The 22551-nt window shown below is 41.9% G+C and overlaps 1 protein-coding gene across 6 annotated transcripts in view; it reads right to left on the reverse strand.

Annotated features, from left to right (window-relative positions):
* Positions 1-22551, reverse strand: part of MAPRE2 (microtubule associated protein RP/EB family member 2) — a 152474-nt gene that overhangs the window by 32477 nt on the left and 97446 nt on the right. For all 6 annotated transcript variants that reach the window (XM_004579551.4, XM_004579550.2, XM_004579552.2 and 3 more), the window contains 2 exons: positions 11638-11783; positions 7255-7468 (listed from right to left, as the gene is read on the reverse strand). In XM_004579551.4, the coding sequence (XP_004579608.2) occupies positions 7255-7468; positions 11638-11783 (360 nt within the window). The remainder of the gene's footprint in view (positions 1-7254; positions 7469-11637; positions 11784-22551) is intronic.

Raw genomic sequence — 22551 nt, forward strand, 5'->3', positions numbered from 1 at the left:
GTTTGGGTCTCCATATGGGTGGCAGGAAACCTAGCCGTTGAGCCCTCACCTGCTGCCTCCCAGGATGCACATCAGCAGGAAGCTGGAAGCAGAAACAGAGCTCAGACTCAACCTGAGCACGTTGATACAGACTGTGAGTCTCCAACAGTGTCCTTAACCGTGGTACCATCTGTCCCACGTGACAGCCAAATCAGCATTGCTCAACAGAATCTATGTGACATAAGACATTACAAAAATCTCTAGTAGTTAAAAAAAGAGGACTCACTTTAGCATTTTCAAAATACACACAAAATATAATTTCTGCATGTAATTGATACAAAAATATTTTGCATTTCCACAAGTCTTCTAAATCCAGCATAATTTTAAACATACAGCTTATCTTAATAAAAATATTTACGTGCCCAAAAGCCACTGTGTATAAGATAATGTGGATTTAGAGTAAAAGTTATATGATTGTTCTGTTTTTATAACAGATGTAGATATAAATATGATAAAGATCATAGGGGTGGCTTCAAAGTTTCCACATTTTACATGAAATCATACAATATTAATTTTAAGTGCTCTGTGAAAAGAATATTTTAATTCTTAGTTCAACCACTGAAAAGCAATGCAAAGAAATACAGTTTAAAAGGCAATGATAAATTAAAATTCTGAGAAATAGCTTCAAAATCTAGAATAAAAGAGAAAGTCTGAAACAAAAGTGAGGGGACAAAAGAAAATAAATAATATGGCAGATCTAAAACTAGACATCGATAATTATATTAAATACAGATAGTTTAGACACTCCAATGAAAAGACAGAGATGATCAGAATTAAAACTAGACCTAATCATTTACATCTATAACAAATTTTCAACATAAAGACAAATATAGGTAGAAATGTAATTTATCATGGAGAAATGTACACACAGGCCAAGCGGGAAAGAAAGCAGCCAGTGTGACTATAAGGTTGAAAAGACTTAAGACAAAGAACATTAACTCCCCTCCCCTGACAAATGCTCTAGTCAACAAGATCAGCTACCAGATACAGATATGTGTGTATCTAATAAAAGCCCTACAGTATAGAAAACACAATTAGAGAGAATTAAATGGAAAAATAGTTCCACAACCAATGCATGAACAATTTTAACGCCCTCTGTGTTGTAACTGTTAGAACTAGACCACACACTGGAGACAGAGGCTCTGAGTAGCACTACTGACCATCTTGATCTAATTGCGATTTTTAAATATACGATGAGCAGTGGCAGAACACACATTCTTTCAAGTGCATGTGGAGCACTGAGGGAGACCATATTCTGCGCCACAGAGCTGAGATGAGAATGAGGATAAAAGGCATTTTTACTGCTGTAATTCACTGCCTCTTGAAAACCAAGACAAAACAAGACACAGGAAAAGTCAAAAGACGCTGTGGGGTGCTGCTCACGTAGGTCTCAGGTGCTCAACGAAGGCTCAAGCCAACCACATACAGGATCACTGCTTTAGGCTGCACTCATATAAGCAGCCGGGGACTCCAAAATTAGAGGAGACTAGTTTCTGAAAAACTTTGTTAGGATTAATTTGAATCTACATTTAACTGTGATTGTTTAAATACATTATTCTACCATATTTCTTGGGTTGTTTTTTCTTGTTTCTTCTTATTTTAGATGATGTATACATAGTTGATCAGGGTGGGAAGGATCTGGGGTTAGGGAGAAGTGGGTGTGATCATTGTTTCCAAACTTTCTATTTCTTCTTCCCATTTCCGGGGGGAGGGGGCAGATAAGGGAATAGGCTGTACCCAGCCTCCCAACCATTCCAGTATCTGAGGATGGGGAAAGGCCACCTGACATCATCCCAGGGTCACAATGTGGCACACATTCTGAAGGTTCTGCCCAGGTGGATGTGATAGTTCCAAAATGCAGTTGATCTTGCTGATATATCTATCAACTTCCTGGGTTTTTAGGTTATTTTTTTTCTTAAAACTACTTTTCTAGCATTCCTATAAATCTGATTTTCAGACTGAAAGACTGAAGTCCCTAAAGAGAAAGCTCAGCCTCACGTCCCACAGCAAGTCTAAATCCATCACACTATATCTGTAATAAGGAGTCTGATTTAAATACATTAATGCCTGTGCATTTGCAAAGCATCTAAGATATGGTTGCCATGGAAACCATCTTTGGATTTCCCTTTTCAGTTTGGTTAAGGGCTCAAATATAACAACGGATTTCCCAGACAACTACCTCAAGGTGCAGACATGGCCCATAAACATCGTTGTTCACAATGATGCGTGCACTTAACAGATACCTACCACTACGGGAATGTGCATGGCCCTGGCTGGCAGACCAAACCCGCGTGATCATACAACTCTCCCGAATGCAGAAGGAATGAAAGACATACCTAGCAGCCACCAAGGCTTATGTGACAACCTCTGCTTGTGCCAAAGCTTGTCATGGGACAGGTAGGTCACCCAACTACACACAGATACCCAAGTATTCAAAGTCCTCTGTGACTCCTGAGAAGAAAAACTACTATCTGTACCCAAGTGGCGGAAACATCTCACATTTTCTCACAAGAACAAAATGCACCAGCTAGGTGCAGTGTGCATTCTGTTCACGAGCAAGCAGCTTCTGCTAAGCGGCTGGAGAGGCAGGCAGCGTGACGCAGAAGCACACATGGCTTTCCCCCCTTGCTAACATAAGCAGTCTTCTCCATCCTCATGTGGAGAATCCACTCCAAGATCACCTTTTCCTCTCTAACGGCCTCTTGGTCTCAGAGAATGCCTTGGGCCTGCTACTTCCTGCTCCTGATGCGTAACACTGCAGCCAGGCATGCAAGTTAATTTTAATATTAGCCTAAGGAAACACTAGGGGAGAGGTAAATCTGCCAAATGAATCAAGGATTCCAAAGCTTCAAATGAAAAAATAAAGGACTCATTCTCATTTTTGATACTACCAGACATAGTGTGCTTTTGCTTAGAGGTAGGAACAGAAATTATCGCTAATTGTGGCCAACCTGGCAGTGCTGCGATAAATGGGATACACATTATGTGAGTCTCCCAGATGGCTGACTCTCAGCTCATCAAGAGCTTTAAACTTACCCTAAATTTCTGAATGCATAAAATTAGACTCGTGTGTGAAGGGATAGCCTTGAGTAGTTTCAGACCAGATGCAAGGAGACCAGTGGAAGAACTACAGAAATAGTTCATTAGGAAATGACCTATCAGGTCACTGTGAAACAGAGAACTGTACAGCAGAATCAGAGAGGATCTATGACATATGTGTGACTGCATGCTTGTGTCACACTCGAGAGCAATTGTGAGGCCTGCAGTTCAGTGGTTCTGTAATAAAGACTCCAGCACAACACACTCTGGTCAAGCTGTGTTGACTCTCTTAACTGTTCTTGTTGGTACCTGTGAACTCCTTGTCCTAATAAGTCATGTGCTGAGAAACCAAAGTTCCACGTTCGTTGTAACGACAGTCCTGTGCGGCACACCTAGCACAGCTACATTTCAGTCAGTGACAGACCCACACCCACACCCACACACACACGTGGCGGTGGTCCTGTAAGATGTTACCTAGTGATGTCACAGGCAGCTTAGCCTACGGAGAGTGCACTATAAGACTGCACAATGACAAACTGCCTAATGACACATTTCTCTGTATGTATCTCTATTGTTAACTGACACATGACTGTATGCCTACATTAGGAAAGAGCAAATACAGATTTTGGATAAGTATCTGAGAAACTGTCTGAAGCCCAGGAGTTTCACGGCACGGATTTTACAGGACCTGTGCCGACTCTCAGAAGACATTTTGGCTTATATTTTCTTGGCTGTATTCCCAATAACTGGTTACATGACTTCTAGAAAAACGAGGAGTTGCTGTCATTCAGAGGGGTCTTCTTCCTATTATGGATTTCAGTAACAATATTTTGCATGTGCTGTTTACCATGCTATAATTTCTTCCTCCAATGTGGTTTTTTCACCACCACCATGCCCAATTGCTAGATATATTTTTTCAAAAAAGGGAATGATCTGATTTCTGAAAATATCCTTTGTCCCTGATTAAAGCCAAGTAGGTAAACATGGTCAGGGGACCGGGACCAGATTCTGGAATTACTGTTTCTGCAATACTAAGATTCAGATTTCTTATCTGGTCATGTCATTGTGTTTCTTGAGCTCTGACACCTGAGGGGTTAAGCTCCAGGAAACAAATATTTCTCCTTCAGGTTTGTGAACATTCTATTCCAAACAGCACAAGTTTCTCTGACAATTATGATTGGAGAAGAAAAATATTCTGAGGTCTATCCAATTTCACTACTTGCAAACTTGGGGCGGGGGGATGGCACTTGAATTTTAAGACTAACCTGTTCACCAACAGCAGCTATAGAAAATGACTTGAAGTTGAGAAATTACCAGCCACCCTTGACTTTCTTGCCTCCTCCTCCTCCCACTCCATCTGTCTCCTCAAGCCCAGGCTCTGGGAAGCCACTCTCCCCTTCACTACTCCAGCTCCCAGGCTGACGAAAGCTGCTGACAAGGGAAGAAAGCCCATCTGACCTGCGTTCGATGTTTGATTCCCAAGCTCCTTATGGCTTAGTTTTCACTCAACTTCTATCACATATGTCCCAGAAAATAAATATTCCTGCTCCTTTATACTCCTTTCCCTATGCCCTTAAACACATTTCCCCCCTTCAACTTCAGGTTCATATGGCACTAATTTCTCCTCTTTCTCCTATTTTCAATCATTCCCTTTCCATGGAACTTTTCCTATATTTTAAACTCATTCACTTTGCCTTATTCTAAAAAAGTAAAAACAGAAAAAAAAGAATACTGGGGTGGGCATTTGGTGCAGCAGTGAAGCTGCCATCCGGAAGCCCGCATCTGTGAGTGCCCGTGCCGCAGCTCCACTCCACAGGGCGGCTTCCTGCTCCTGCACATCCAGGGCCACAGTGGGTGATGTTCAAGTGTGGATTCCCAGCTCCTGGCTCCTGCCTGCTTCAGTCTGCCTGCTGCAGGCATCTGGGGGAAGGGTGCAGTGTTTAAGAAATGTCTCTCTGTGTCTCAAAAAAAGAAAATTCATTAAAAGAGCATGCTCCTTCCAATGTTAACCTGTAGGAGCTGTCATCAGCTCTTTCCCTACACTAACTAAATGTTTCTATTTTCCTCAACAGTTTTCCCAGGAAATCTGCTGCAGGTCCAATCTTCTCTCACTGTCTCCACTCTCAAAACCCTTGTTGAATTGCTGCAGTGTAAGTGTACATGCTCAGCACTTCAATGGACCAGTCCTCTGAAGGACGACTCATCACCTCCTAGGAGTCAGATTTCTGTGGCCTGTCTGTAGGCTCCTCCTCTCTGCTGTCTTCACAGTTAATTCATGGCGCTATTGCTGACCCCCTTTCTAGAAATCTCCTCCTGTTCGTTCTATGATGCTAAGTGCTTCTGGTTTTCCTCCTCTTACTCATTTTTTTCTTGATGTCTTCCTCCTTCTTTCCCTTTACAACAAAGCGTTTTCCAAAGATGTATGCGTAATAACCTTTATTCTATATGGGCTCCACCTTTTGATGGCTCCAAAGCTGCATTTTTACATTTTCTTAATTTCTTTCCTCCAATCACTCCTCAGCCTATTCCTGGACCCACCACTCCACTGAACAAGCTCCAAGTAGGGCAATGCCCTGGACTCCCTCTCCCCCGACTTCTCAGCAGACACAGGTACTGCTGAGCACCTATCTCCCTGCCTTGTGCTTCCCTGACACGTTTCTCCCCTGTTTCTTCAACTTTACTGACAGTTTTCCTGCTTCTCAAGCAAGCCCAGGCCCTTTCTCTCAACTCAGCCTTCATATATTAGACTCTCCTAACGTTATTATTCAGTATTCACATCTAGGTTCAACTGCATGGAGATGGAGAAGACTTCACAAACGTGTGCCTGTAGCCCACACTTCTTTGTGCTCCACGCATACATGTGTATGCATATCCACATACACATCATAAATGGACATTTGTCCCTTTGGCTCGTCTCTTAGATGCTACAAAGAAATCCCAGACTCAGCATGCTCTAAACAAAAACAGGGTCACTTTCCAGATCTGGTTTTCCTTCAGGACTGTAGGGAACAGGAGGGTCGGAGCCATGCTCCAAAATGAAAGTGACTCTGGAATTGAGCAATGCACCCATCTATCCACTTGCGTAAGAAAAACCAGTCATACACGACTCATCCCTTTTATCTACCTCTAGCATCCATTCATCATTCAATCCTAAATGTCTCTCAGAACTGTCTATTCCTCTTCATTGACACATCTCTATTCCAATCCAGAAGAACAAGGATTCATATAAAATACTGGTAAGTATGCACAGCAGCCCCTATTTACTTTAAAAATATTTTTAAAAGTAATGTCAAATGTCCAATGTCTCTTTTTACCAAAATACAGCCACAATCCAGAAATGAGAAGAAAAAAAAATTTCTTGATAGTGAGGCCAACTGGTTATATTTACTGTTGATCATTTCGAATTCATTTTGATCGGAAGGCTGGCATAAACAAGGGATTTGCATTTTTTAAAAAATTAAGGTTTCTTATCTAACAGTTAAGGGTAACCAGTTTAACTAGATTCTGCATATGGGAGAGAAACAACTGGTTTTTGAGGCTTTCATTGTCCGCCTGCTCAGTACTTACAGCAAGAAGTTCATAATAATAATTCCATTTTATAGGAGCCTATTCTACTTGGTAAAAGTCTTCTTTTCATGTTAGAGATGTTTAGAATAGACTTCAGAAAGTTTTGTACCCACAAAATTCAACAAAAATATAATTTCACATATTTATCCAAAATGACATCATTTTTGGACAAAGCTGAGTAAATGAGACGTGGCTGCATATTTCGTATATAAACATGCATTGCTCATACAGGAGACAGAATGGGCAGTTCCTGCATTTCCTTTGAAGGATTACAAATGATGGCCAGGAAGCTGTAAAAGTATTTCAGTCAAAAAATCTAAAGAGATGACTTGAAATTTCTTAGAAAAATTAGGAGGGAAAGAGAATCTGTCAGTTTTTAAACATCCTACTTCAGTGATGTAACACGAACAGCTCTGCCTTCTTAAGAATTTAAACTGGGATTACTGGACTCCTGACAAATGGGTCACGGCAAGATAAATGGGACCAAGCAGACAATAATAAAAACCATCCAAAGGCAGTAAGAGCTTGACTGTTGAGCAGAATCAATCACACTGTGGATTACGGAGGGTCTGGAATGAACGCGACTCCGTGATCTCACTGGGACAGTACCTGCTGTGGGCGAGTTAGCGTGATGAGACTTTTTTGGCAGGTTGAAGATCTGTTCGCCAGGGTCAGGGGGAGGAATTGCATCTTGCCCTTGTCGAGCCTCCACGGGATCATACTCCTTGCCATCGTAGTTGGCATCATAGAATTTCTTAAACCACTGAATAAAATCCAGGTTGTCTTGGAAACGTCCTTTCACTAGCTTCTCCACTGGAATTACCTGGAATACAAAATCACCATGTGAATCAAGGATCTCAGCTTGGTTTGTTTCAACACAATAAGAGTACTAAGAAAAGATAATCATTTCCTACAAGTGCAATTCCACGATGGTAAGTCATTTTTTAGCCTGTTTGTAGAACACTCATTTTAATAGTAAATTAAATTAAATCTTGGAATATTTAATACTTTTGAACAAACCAGACAAGAGTAGGCATTTTCTCTGCTATCAAGAAAGGCTGGTCTCCCTCACAGTGTATCCACTGTCAAAACAGCTCCCCACAAAAACATATGTCTGGGATATTGTGCTCTCTCCAGAATGATGGGTCCTCCTTACTTCTTGGTAAGACTGAGTCCAGCTGTGTTGCAATAAACTCTTACAAGGATTGCAGCTACTAAGGAGTGCAAAGGAGTAAGATTCCTATCAATGAAAATGTACTCCAATCTAATGGTTTATACGAAACAAAATGAGTTTTCCCAGAGCCTATTTACAACGTAGAGACAAGAATACACAAAATAAACCACAAGGCAGGGCCTGTAAACTCTTGGGTTACCCAGGAGCACAGCTGGCCTGCTAGGGCTGTACAGGAGAAATGGGGGCCGGCCAAGAGGTCAGAGTAGGATGCTGGAAGACATGCCCAGCACCATGCCAGCTTCCTACCCATGAAAACATACTGTTCCTCCTACAACCCAAAGGGAAGTCTTAGAGAGCAGAGTGTCAGGATTTGGACAAAGCCGACATGCAGCTTGATTGTTTTGGTTCAGCGCCTACTACTTTTGGGAGGAAAATGGAGAGGTGTCTCATTGTGGGAATTGTGCTCCCTGCTTCATTTTTACTCCCTCCACCTCTGGGTGGGAAACCAAGTTGAACGTGAACCATGAGAGACTGATGGGGCTGGGGTAGGTACCAGATGGGCATGGGTGTGTGAGCAGGGGAGTACCACAGTGCTGAACGAACACAGCTTCACCGTGTGAGGACATGAATGGAAGCTGTTTCAAATGTTCGGCGGGGCTTTGCACCTCAGGAACTATAAACCACTGTGCCAGTAAAACTGGACCTCTCTGCTCAACATGCAAAGACCCTTAACAGCAACGACAACTTGAAAAAAAAAAGTGATGCATTTTAGGCCATCCATCAAAATAAAACATTACTAATATGTTTCTGGAAAAAAAACCCACAACATTTTCTAGGCAGCTAAAATAGAAACTAAACCAAGCATAGAACCCAATTAGGAGAAGTAAACTTTAGGAATAAACCCCATTGGCTGTGAGGCTTCCTCTGGTCTTAGAGACTTCAGCGCTGAGCTTTCTCACCTGCTGCTTCTCCAAAACTTCAGTGTGACTCACAGGAAGGATCCCCACCACACACACCTTTCACTGGGTTCTCCGTGGACGACTGGACGACTTTCAAGATCTCTGAGTTTTGTATTTTTGTTTGTGCTGATATTAGTGGAACATTATTGGCTTCTCAGAGGGTCTGGCTCTTTGATAAACATCCTCAAGTTTACTGTCAGACATACTCGTGAGGAGTTTCCGATGACAGTGACACATGAGCCGTTAAGGAAAAGCCCTTCTTTTTTGCTGACTTCATTTTGCAGGGCATTAGTTCAAAAATGTGAAGAGGCAAGCAGAACTTCGCACAGAACCTTCTGCCACATCACCAGGCTACGGCAGACATGAGCAGAAGTAGGCAGTGGTGACTCTCATGACACTTTTGGATCCAGTCACAGCATTCTGAAGCCAGAAGTCTAGCCAGGGCCAGCAAAGCCAGGCTCCTCCACTGCAAGAATTTTTCTTCGATACCTAAAACAATTACGTATTTATTTGTTTCAGTGTGGGGCGCTGGCACCCTGGCCTCTGGGCCACCTAACTCCATATACTTATTTATTTGTAAAACAGAATGACAGAGGGAGAGATGGAGAAATCTTCCATCTGCTAGTTCATTCCCCAAATGGCCACAGTGACCAAGGCTGGGCCAGGCTACAGCCAGAAGCCTTGAACTCCACCTGGGTCTCCTATGTAGGTAGCAGGGGCCCAGGCACTTGGGTCGTTTACTGCTGCCTTCCAGACACATTGGCAGGGAACTGGAGAAGCAGAGCAGCCAGCATTCAAGCTGGTGCTTGTACGGGATGCCAGCCCTGTACTAGGTGGCTTAATGTGCTATACAACACGGCCATTCCTCAACGTTCTGAACTACCTATCCATTCTTTGTGTGCCCAATGCTTGAAAGATTACAGCAAGTTACACCAGGAAATCCACAAATAGTTGTTTCTTTTGTCTGCATTCTAGAAGCATGCATAAAGAAATGAATGAAATTGCTGTAAGCGGCACTGCCATTTTACAAGGGAAAAACCCATGGAGCTCTGAGTTTAAACATATGTGCAAGTAACTCATCAGAAATTAGCCCCAGTAAAGGAAAAAGATCTAGCAGGCTAAGATGTAAAATAGACTTTATGTTTTTAAATTAAAATTCAGAGAAAACTAGAAGCCAGAATTCTTTTAAAAATGGATTTGAAGGATAGTTATACAGAGTGATGGAAATCTTCCATCCACTGGTTCACTCTCCAAACAGCTGCAACAGCCAGATGTGGAAGAAGCTGTGGATTTCCCAGACACAGGAGCAGGGAGCTGGATAGGAAGTAGAGTAACTGAGATTCAAATTAGACTCATATGGATTGCTGGCATTGCAGGCGGCAGCTTAACGCACAGAGCCACAACATCCATCCCAAGTATCTTTTTAATATCTGCCGAGAGTGCTTTTACTTAGAAAGAAACCAGTTGCACTAAATCAAAAGTATACAGTTTACCAAACTTTTCTTTCCTTAGACCTCTGTATCGTGTAACTCCATACTTTATTTGTAGCATTTAGGACAAAACTGTGCTAATACATGGTGGGGGGTGGGTGGGAGGGGCAACGGTAGGCACCGGGCAAGAACATTTTTACATGTGTGTTTGCTGGTAAAAGTTTTTAGTCTAGGGTCCGGTGTGGTAGCCTAGTGGCTAAATCCTCCCATTACACGTGCTGGGATCCTAAATGGAGGCCGGTTCATGTCCCAGCTGCTCCACTTCCCACCCAGCTCTCCCTGCTTATGGCCTGGGAAAGCAGTTGAGGATGGCTAAGGCACTGGGAGCCTGCAACCACATGGGAGACCAAGAAGAGGAGGTTTCTGGTTCCTGGTTCCTGGTTTTGGATTAGCTCAGCTTCGGCCACTGTGGCCACTTGGGGAGCGAACCAGCGGTGGAAGATTCTTATTTTTTTTAAATATATTTTTATTTTGAATTATGTGGTACAATTTTGTATAGGCTGAGATTCCCCCCAAACCCTCACCCCCTGTCAGATTTTTCCCATTTTGTCACAATAGTGTAGTCCTTCATAAGGAATCATCATTCTATCAGTCTCTTATTTAAGTGTACCCCGACACTGTTGGTACAGACAATGTCAGACAGTCCAGCATCCCACTGTCTACACATGTCCAACGTTTCATTGGGATTCCACCTTTCATCTGGATGCAGGGATGCATGTTCCATTGTACCCCCATGTCTGTATATGGAGACCCCAGTACTCCATCACTATACAGTCAGTGGTGGAAGATTCTTCTCTCTGTCTCCCTTTGTCTCTGTAAATTCGATTTTGCAATAAAAATAACAAATAAATAAATAAATCTCTAAAAAAAGCTTTTAGTTTAATGGTGACAAAAATCTCCTGAAATAAATGCACAGCACGTTAACCCTATGCTTATGAGGCCAGCACCACCTACTGGAGTCAGGTTCAAGTCCCAGCTGCTCCACTTTGGATCTAGCTCCCTGCTGATGCGCCTGGAAAGGCACTGTGCAAGACGGCCCAAGTTCTTGGGCTGCTGCCACGCATGAGGCAAATGTGCACGAAGTTCCTGCCTCCTGGTTTGGTCTGGCCCGGCACTGGCTGTTGTGGCCCTCTGGGGAGTAAACCAGTAAATACAAGATCTCTTTAGTGTCTCTCTGTCACTTTGTCTTTCAAGTAAATGAAAATATCTTTTTTTAAAAAAAAAACATATAAATATGAGTTTAGAGTTGATGACAATCTATTGCTGAAATGCTAAAACATATTCTTTTGACCCATATCTGGAGTTTTCCATTTCTGCTTGAAACTTTTTAAAGACAGTACGTGTATGTAGGCACAAATGAGTCTCTTACCTTATCAACATTCATCCGCTTAAATGATGCCTGCAGAAGCTTAAAGTTGTGAATATATTCATGCTCCAACTTTGCTTGAAACTTTACTTTCTTCAAACTAATGCAGCCTGGAAAGAGCATGTCCATGAACTGGCAATAGGCGGCTCCTGGAAAGACACAAGAAAGGCACTGGCCTGAGTCTCTGGCCTCACGCAGACGTGACAGAGCTGCTGGGAAGAAGGGGGTTGTGCTAACAGGAATGAACAGCCCTCCAAGCTTACCCTTCCTGGCCATGAGCCCCGATCATCATGGTCCTTATAGCTCTTTGTCCAGCAGGGCTGCAGGCTGGAAGGAAGAGCTCATGCCTGCTGCACACAGCACCTAATTACTAGGCATTGCATTGCAGGTATTGCACTGCGGGCCCCAGAGTCTCACCAGGTTCATGAAAAAAAAAAAAAAAAAACAAAAACCAGTATAAAACACAAAATGCCAAGGTGAAATGGCCTGTGCTAGCAGGGAATGCAACACCCGACCAGCACTCCTCCCACTGGTTTAGGTGAGGGACGAGAGTGTGATGGGCAGAGCCGGGGAGAGATGCGATACTCATTGGTTCCAATAGAGGTCGGGGCTCAGAAGAGAACCAACCCAGGGGTTAAAACCATCAGCTGATCGGAGTGATGGACGGTGGCGGGCACTGTGCTTACTAGTAGTACATGTAGGAGCCTGGACTGGGAATGCCTCAAAGTTTTTTTTAGGGGGATTCCCCTGAACAAAATGGAGGAATCAAAGCATTAATCAAAAAAAGATGGAAAATGGAGTAGATGAATCAACCACCTCAGCTTTATGCTTGCAGCGGAAAACTGGACAAGGGGAAACCCTAAGACGGACTATGTCAATCAGTGGACTCTGCACCAGCCTCATCATACCTGGACTGTTGCTGATGATATGTTGGAGCTTCTAATTGATCGAGGTGACGCTCTGCTGGCTCTGCCTACAAACCTGAGAGGGCCTCCCTGGGAGGCCGTTGAACTTGAACTGGACAAGTGGGATGCTGGACTCTGTATGGTGTAAACTTTTAATTAGGGAATCTCAACGGAACTTGAGCTGTGGTTATGCATCAAGGTGAAGGAATTCATGATGGGGGAAGGGTTTGGGGTGAAGGGGGGGGAATCCCAGTCATGTAATGCAATGTAATTAATGAATAAATGAATATTAAAGAAAAAAAAAAAAAGGACAGAACAGGAAATCAGGGTAAGAATAGCTTTGTGGCTTCTATCAGACAAAAGCAACACAATTTTCTTCTATCTTAGCTATTACCTACTTTAAGTCTTTGGAGTAAATACATTTGAGACAAGGTGCTGACAATATAAACAAGAGATAAAGTTTTCATAAAATACACAGCTTCAGGTGGGCATTTGGCTTGGTGGTAAAACTGTCTGTTTGGATGCCCACCTCTCCTGATGAAGTGCCTAGGTTTGATTTCTGGTTTTACTCCCTGGTTCCAGTTTCCTGCCCGTGAAGACCTTTTGGACTGGCCAAGTGATGAGGTTCCTGTCATCACATGGGGAAACCTGGATTGCCTGGATTCTAGCTCCAGTTCTGGTCTGGCCCAGCACTGGCTATCATCCTGCAGACAAGAGTTCTCTGTGTCTCTTTGTGTCTACTTCTTAAATGAATTGAATTTAAAATAAATATGTAATTTTAAAAATACACATATACCTGAGCTATTGCATACCCATCTTGCAAAAATGCCTTAGGTGAACTAAAGACTTCTAACACCAAAAATGGTTGTCTACCCGCTTAATTCCAACCCAGAGCAATGGGGTTCCCATAGTATCATGAGGGATGAAGACACAGACACTATAAAACTCACAGAATTTCTGACTCATGCTGCTTATGACTGAAATAAATGTGAGTGAAACGTTCAATGAGTCCCCCAAGTGAATAGGGACTTAGAAAACATACAAAGAACTCACACAACATAACCATTGCAACTAGAAGATCCTGGTCAGATCATGCATGCTGTTCATACCTTCTTCATAGAAAAAGCTAATGGCATCTAGAAAAAGAAATCCAAAGCAGGAATGAGTCTCCTCCTTTTACAATTGAGAAAAGCAACTGTGGGGCAAGAAGGGGCTAGGCAGCCATTTTCAGTTCTCCTGGTCTGTCTTCCATGTGTGGCAGTCTCTGGGGTGTGAGGAGGTCTCCCCAACTCCCCAGCATGCCCTATCATCTGGGCTTGAGTGAGGAGCTCCCTTTTCCCTATAGGCCACTTTCCTTCACCTGGCAAGAACTTGCTTCGTTGCTTTGGTCATAGGCCGAGTATCATTACTAACACGAGGAATCCAAGATGACAGGGGGCAAGGCACCAGGAATCCAGTGGCTGCGAGAACCATGTTGGGTGCAATTCACTTCTGTAGTCAGAGCACATAGTGATGCCAACACAGACCCTGATGAAATCCCCCACTCAATGATGGTGCTAGTGGGTCCCTAGCCAAACAGATGGACTGTCTTAGAAACACACCAAATACATACAACAAACCAAAACACAACACAATAGAGGCTATCAGAGAAACATCTGGGGGCACTCTTCCCACCACCAACCATCAGCCCCATATTTGGCTCTTCTTATACAGAGCCACCAGATGGAGCAAATCCCAACCAGTGTCTGTAACTTCCTTCTCATCTGGATAGGAAATGCAACTGCCTCACGGCCTACTCTTTCAAGGCAGTTTTGTTATTCTCACCTATGGAGACCCAGATGCTACATGTTCTTACAAACCAGCCAACCAAATTATTCACCATTCAAATATAAAAGAAAGCAAAAATCATCTCTAAGGGTCAGTATTCAGAGATGATTACTGGTATATGTCATTCTAGTGTTTTTGTACTAGGTATGTACAGGGGTACTATACATAACTATCTTAAAAAATGTAAACATGTTATACCTGTTTTATGTAAATCTTCTCTTAACATAATTTGACCACAATTCCCTTTATGGGTCATTTAACTGTCTACTAATATCTTTAATAGCTTTCTGATTAGCAACTCTCCCAAACCAAGATTACATAAATATTCATGCATATTTTCTCCTTTAAGCACTTTTACAGTCTCAAGTTTTACATTTAAATTCTAAATTCATGTGGAATTTATTTTGGACTGTGATATCATGTATGGTTCCAATTTTAGTCATTCCAAATGTTAGTGGAAATCTGTCATTTTTGGCTCCACTGCATTTGGACACCTTCCTACCTGGGGAGATGCCCACAGGGCCCTGCCTCCCACTCCAGGAGCTGAAGGTGGACAGACATCCCTTTCCAACCATGGGCAACAAGGACACAGACCCTGCAGAGTGTAGTTGTGGAGGCAATGGGGGGTCTCAAGCCCAGAGCTACACCTCACTGCTGGGACATGAGCTGTGTTCCCCGCTCTCCAGCCTCTGCTGGTCCTTGTCATCTCCTGCGTTTGTCTTTCCACCAACTAATTTTGAGCTACTCAATAGTTTCCCTGTAAATTCCTCTTCTGCTTAAACTTGCCAGGATTCGCTTCTGCTATTTTCACCCCAAACTGTCAACTGATAAAGTTCACTGGGCATTAAATAACACCACTGAGCAACGAAATTGTACCTTCTTTGCTGATGAGTAGTATTTACCTTTATATTACTTTTCTAATACATAAATTTAGGTCTTCTTCTAGAATTTCTTTTAACTTTCTATCTTTGTGATAGTTCCACACTCTAAAGTTATTTAAATTCTGTATTGTATTATTCTCTGTGGGATAATTTCCCCTTCCTTATCAAAAATTTTCTTAAACTTTCAGCTTGCATTTATTCTTTCCATTATGTTTTTATGACTGTTATCATGGCATAGAGCAAATAATAGGTTTTTAATAAACGTTAACTAATAATTAGTAACATCTTTGAGATGTATCATAAAATTCACCATTTTGAAATGTACATTTCATTGTTACTTCACAGAATTTTACATCCTGATATCAGTACCAACTCCAGCACAGACATTTAAGCAAAACGCAACTTTACAATCTTCAGCAAGCACTCGATATTCTCTCTTTTCCCCAGGCTCTGGCAACCACTAATCTAATTTCCTGTCTATGAATTTACCTATTCTGGAGAGGCTGTGGGAATGGAATCACACAGTGTGTGGCCTTCATGTGTAGTTTCCTTTTCTTAGCAAAGCCTTTCTAATGTTTATCAATTCTGTGGTTTGTATCAGGTCTTGCTTTCTTTTTATCCATGAATAATATTTCACTGTATTGTGTACTATGTAGGTACTCATGGGTTCACAGACAGTCTTAGGCTATTTTGAACAATGTTGCTATGAATACTTGTGTACAAGTTTTTCGTGTGGTCACATGTTTTCAGTTTTCTTGGATATCTGCCTGGAAGGATTCCCTGGGTTATATATGGAACTCATGTTGAAGAATAGTTAAACTGTTTGCCAAAGCAGGTGCACCATTTTACTTTTTCACCGGCAATATATGAGAACTTTAATTTCTCTGCATGTTTGTCCACATCTGTTATCATTAGTAATCTGACTCCAGCTGTTCTAATGCGTGTAAAGTGGTATGTCACTGTGGTTCAGGTTTGACTTTCCTAGTATCTAATGACATGATGTAATCATGCTATGATAAAATCTTTCCCATGTGACTTTTGGTCATTTGTACATCTCTGAAGAAATGTCCATGCAAATCTTTCACCTATCTTTAAACTGAGTCATCTTTTTATTGTTGAGTTCCAAGAATTCTTTTTGTAGTCTAGATACAATACCTTTACCAGGATAATTACACTCTATCTTGTCCCATGGATTGTCTCTCCACATTCTTGCTAGCATTCTTTGAAGTACAAGTCTTCAATTTTTGTAAAATCTAATTTACCTAACTTTTCTTTTGCTGATGTGCTACTATTGTCGTATCCAATACACGATGTCTAGTCCAAGGTCATGAAGATTCACACCTATACGTGCTTCTAAAAACTGTTTAGTTTTTTCTTATAGTTAAGTTTAGGATTCATTTTGAGTTAATTTTTGTATATTATATGAGGTTGGGTTCAACTGCATGAGAACATTCAGTTGTTTTCAGGGTATTTCTTGGACAGATTTTTTTTCTCTCCATTTAATTGTCTTAACATTATTGTCGAAAATTAATGAACTACAACGTATGGGTTTATGTATTTCACATTCTTTCCTAAATATCTACCCTAGGTCAGTCATTCCTGCCTTGCAGCCTTGCAGAAAGTTTTGAAGTCAGAAGCAAATGCTCCAGTTTTCTTTTTCAAGATGTTTCAGCTGTGTTAGATACCTTGACTTTCCATATAATCTTAGGATAAGCTTGTTAATTTCTGTAAAAATAAAAGCTGACATTTTCATAAAGTTTGCCCTGAATCTAGAGGAATCAACATGGGCAGTATTGCCATCTTAACAATATTGTCATACAGTGTTTAAATACAGGATTTTCCCCTTATTTAATTGCTTTAAACAATGTATTATGGGCCCGGCGGCGTGGCCTAGCGGCTAAAGTCCTCGCCTTGAACACCCTGGGATCCCATATGGGCGCCGGTTCTAATCCTGGCAGCTCCACTTCCCATCCAGCTCCCTGCCTGTGGCCTGGGAAAGCAGTCGAGGACGGCCCAATGCATTGGGACGCTGCACCCGCGTGGGAGACCCAGAAGAGGTTCCTGGTTCCCGGCTTCGGATCGGTGTGCACCGGCCCGTTGCGGCTCACTTGGGGAGTGAATCATCGGACGGAAGATCTTCCTCTCTGTCTCTCCTCCTCTCTGTATATCTGACTTTGTAATAAAATAAATCTTTTTTAAAAAAACAATGTATTATAATTTTCAGTGTATAAATCCTTGTTAAATTTCTTAGTATTTTATTCTCTTTACTCGGACTTGAGTCCTAATTTTGTTTTCAGATTGCTCTTTTATTGTATAAAAATACAAATGGTTTTTGAATATTCATCTTGCATCATGTAACCTTATTAACTTGTTTCTTTTTTTTTGTCTCACTTCCCTGGCTAGAAGTTCCAGTTCAATGTTAAACTGAAGTAATCGGAGTGGACATTCTTATCTCATTACTGATCTTAGAGGAAATGCATCCGGTTTTCTTCACTAAGATTAATGTGAACTGTAAGTTTTTGTAGATACCTTATCCGAGTTTTTTTCTATTACCAGCTTGTTTGATGTTTTATTGTGAATGGCATTGCATTCCCCAGGTTATCATGACTCTATTAACCTTCATGCTAAGAATATCATAGAAGTTTTTTTGTGAAACCACCATAAAATCCAAACCCTTGGTCCACAAAGATCCAACTTCCCATTGTCTATTTTTCCTTTTGAAAGCTTCTTCCACACTAGCTTCCTTGCTGTTTGCAGAGCATGTCAGGCCCGCTCTTGCTTTAGGATATACTTGTTATTCTGCCTCCATGTTGGGATTTCCTATTTTATTGTATATACTCATAAGAACTTCATTCTGCATACGTGCAATGTGTCTATAAAAAGAAAGTAAGCATTTCCACTCTGTAAATGACACTTCAAAAATGTTCATGAAAAAACGGAATTGAAAGGTTAAGACTGTTTTGGCACAAAAAAATTAGAAGTCTATGCATAGTTTTTTCACTACATACAATCACAAACTATTTAGAGTCCTGGTATGTATGTATGTATGATATGTGTATGATGTGTACATAGCTGCTGTCAAAAAGCATCTCACAGCACTTTTCCAAAATGCAACACAATCTGTGGGGGAAAATATCAAGCCATATTGGGTCCTGATATGAACTGTTACTCAAACTGCCTACTTGATTTGTCACAAACCAAGAACTATTATAGAGACGTCTACATCACAGAGGGATCCAACTTTTCACTTAACTGTAATCTTATTCGGTATTGATGAAGGGCTGGAACAATGACAACCTTAATCTACTGGATCCATCTATGCAACCACACCATTCATTACAGAAACTGTTACAGATAAATGACTGCAAAACAAGCCTATTCTTTGAAGCTGACTAATGTCCATGAGGATGAGGAGGGATAGAGAACTGAGTGTTTGTCCTTGGATCTAGGTCTTCTGCATCTTGAATGGACGGTGACTCATCATCAACCTTCCAAGGCCCACAGTATCCTCATCTGCAAACATTATGATTGGACAGGTCTCTGAAATCTAAAAGGAGATGATTCTCTAATTCCAAGTATGGCACCAACTTGAGGGACACTCAATATTTCTGCTACGTAGGAGCAAACAGGCTTCCTTCTCATACGGCCGTGGCATTTGCGTGTGCTCTTGCTTCTAGCGATAGTTGTTTTAATATAGCTGATACAGGAAGAGGCGCTCTCACACTGCTGCTCCTGCAGGGTATTCTGCAGAGTGCTCATTGCCCTTCCAGACTCCATTCCTGGTCACCCTATCTCCCAGGTACTCCTCCTCAAGTGCCCGATATTTTCATACTGTAACACAATCACATTTTCTGTCATCTTCAATAAATATTAACGATGAAAATAGTTCCATATTAGGATACTGTTTTTATACAATAATCTAAAATCATGCCAGATTCATTTTTGCATTCAATCTTACCATTCCATGAACTGATCTTCCTACAGAACTGTATGTTACCAAAGCCCAAAACTCATGATGAAGGCAGTATTCCCTTTGGGAAATACAGGCCTATTAAAGAGATGAGGGTTCAGTTTTCTAGCACATCAGCAGAAACCTTTCCACCTACACAGATATTTAATGACTTTGATGGCAACAGTGAAACAATGTCCTGAAAGACGAATATTTTAAAAGAATTTAAAATGCAAAAGCTCAACTGTATCATTCAAATCCAACACAAATCTGACTAAAGAAGTGGTAGCTATGTGTTGTTTTTATAGGCATCTTTCACATTCCCTGGCATTAAGAGCAGCTTGCTGGCTTCAGTTAGCTCAGTGTTACTGAATTCTGTTAAAGAGAACATGGGAACACTGTTTCTCTTTCCCGCCCCAAGTCACAACTGCAAAACTAACAACCAAGAGTTCAGAAACCTGGTTTCAACTGAGTTTGTTTACTTGAGTTCCTATGGTCCTTGACTGAGCCACCTATTTCCACTGCTTCAAGTTGTGTCCAAACCTTTTCATTCCCATTGCAAATAAGTCCCTCAAACAAGTGCCTTTTAAACAGATCCCATGGTGAGGAAAAGCAGTAACAGCCAGTGGGGAGATTTTGGACTTCCACAGACAGGGAGGACTTAGGTGAACTGGGGAAGAGTGCTGAGCTGTCCCAGGACCTTCTCATCCTGTCCAGCCATCACTATTCAGGCAGGCAGAGTTTTAAAAAGTATTAGCAGATAAATTAAAAGATCCTGTCAAACCACACAGGGCTGGTGTTTCATCTGATAAATGCCCTTGATTTTGTATAATCCGTAGGACACATGACCTTGAGAACAGCGTAAGATGGCAGTGATTTTCGGTGAAAGGTACTAGCATTCTCTGTTCACCACCTGCCTTCAAGTGCCAAACATACTTTTTGAAAAATATTGGTGCCTTTAAATAAAAATTTTATTAAGAGTGTTGTAGAATAATGTTAAGTTAGACCTGCTGTAGAGAAAAATGAATTGAAACTAATATCAGTGTACTGAGTTGGTTTTTTTTTTTAAAGGATTTATTTCTTTTTACTAGAAAGTCAGATTAGATTTACAGAGAGGAGAGCCATTGTGCCAAGCCCAATAAAAAATTTTAATTATCTTTAATTTTCTAAATGTTTATTTACTTATTTCCTTATTTATTTATCTATCCTAAAGTCAGATATACAGAGAGAAGAAGAGACCGAGAGGAAGATCCTCCATCAATTGATTCACTCCCGAAGAGAATCAGATTCTGAGCTGCGCAGATCTGAAGCCAGGAGCCTCCTGCGGGTCCCCCACCCGGGCGCAAGGCCGCAAGGCTCTGGGCCGTCCTTGCCCGCTTTCCCAGGCCACAAACAGGGAGCCGAAAGGGAAGCGGGACAGCCGGGATCGGAAATGGTGACCCCATGAGATCCGGACGTATTCAAGATGAGGCTACCACCCACAATTTAAAAAATAAAAAAAAAAAATTGGGGCCCGGCGGCGTGGCCTAGCGGCTAAAGTCCTCGCCTTGAACGCCCCGGGATCCCATATGGGCGCCGGTTCTAATCCCGGCAGCTCCACCCCCCATCCAGCTCCCTGCTTGTGGCCTGGGAAAGCAGTTGAGGACGGCCCAAAGCCCTGGGACCCCGCACCCGCGTGGGAGACCCGGAAGAGGTTCCAGGTTCCCGGCTTTGGATCGGCGCGCACTGGCCCGTTGCGGCTCACTTGGGGAGTGAATCATCAAAGTGCTTCTTCATAGAAAATACCATGGGATAATAAAGAATATTCTTCATTACCTTCCAAATGGAACCTTCAATGTAGTAAAATCTGCATATCCAATTGCTTTTACGATTTAAGTATCATATTTTTTTTACTCTAAAGTAATTTTTAAATAATTGATTACAAATTAGATAAAGTACACAACAGACATGAAGGAGCTGATATTTTATGACTTGCGACTGCAAAACAGAATTTTCATAGATATTAAATAATTTTCATAGATATTACAGCTACACTTGAAGCTTGTACATTGTCAAGACCTGAAGTGTAGCTAGGCCATTTACAGTTGTTTCATTCACTAAAGCATAACTACCCTGTCCTTTGTCAGGATTGGGGGGAAAAGCAAGAAACAAAAACTTGAAACCTGGCTGATGACACACTAAAGGACTCAGGTAACTGCCAGGGCAGAACCGGCAGGTGAAGGATTCTGTCTTGTCGGGACCTCTGACCTGCTCATCAGCAGCCCAGGACTAAGTGCCTGCTTTCACTTTCAGTTTCTAACACAGTACTTTCTCCTTAGGGGTTACACTTGTCAATGTAACCTCAACAGACTGCCTCACACATTCTGGTTCAGGGAATCGGGCTGGCTTTTACTCAGGGGTCAAGAATTCAGGAGATACGAGGGGTATGCCACAAAATGTCACTGGCTTCAGGAAGCCTGACACTGACACTGGCAATATGTCTCAGAGGCCAAAGGCCGAGAACAGAGCTCAAGGCAGAACGCCACATTCCATACGGAGGGGGAAAGCAGACGAAAAGCGTGAATAACAAGCTAGACAGGTACACAGGAAAGGCTTGGAATGGGAGTCCATTTTCTTAGTAGGGTCATGGAAACAAAGTTCCAGAAAGCCATAACATCAGGACACACAAGTGTCTCTATTTGAGCAACTGTGCATTCTCATACATGTGTTTGCATCCCTTATTTTCATGGTAGAAAAATGTTTTTAAAATGAAGTACTGAAATATAAGGAAGAGCATTAAAACAGCAGCGCTGAAATGGAGAGCACCCTGAAGCAGAGGCGCGAGGCTTAAAAGACATGATATTTTCTACTTCGTGTGGTGCCAAGCTACCTCTAAAGGAATGTCCATCTATAGGTGGCACTGACAGATGGCATTTTATTAATAAAAATCCAATAGACCAATAAACACTTACTGAGGAACAGGTTCTTACATTTGAAAATCAATTTTTTTTTTAAAACAAATTTATTTGAAGGCACAAAGACTAAGAAGGAGACAGACAACACACACACAGTCGGCACTTCCTGCACTGACTGGTTCACTTCTCAAACAGCTGCCGACAGCCAGGGGCCAAAGCCAGGAACCGAGCTCAGGCCTGTTACGGAGGTGGCAGGAGCCTAAGTCCCCGAGCCATTAGCACTGAGCCCCAGCGTATGTGTGCATTTCAGGGAACTGCAGACAGGAACCAAACCCAGGACATGTACAGCGCAACTGCTGGGCCAAATACCTACCTCATTTTGTAGTTGACAAACAATAATTATATATAGGATAGAATGTCATGTTTTGATCTTTGTATACACACTGTAGAAAGAGTCAATC

The sequence above is a fragment of the Ochotona princeps genome, chromosome 18 (genome assembly GCF_030435755.1).
Source record: "Ochotona princeps isolate mOchPri1 chromosome 18, mOchPri1.hap1, whole genome shotgun sequence".
NCBI lineage: Eukaryota > Metazoa > Chordata > Mammalia > Lagomorpha > Ochotonidae > Ochotona > Ochotona princeps.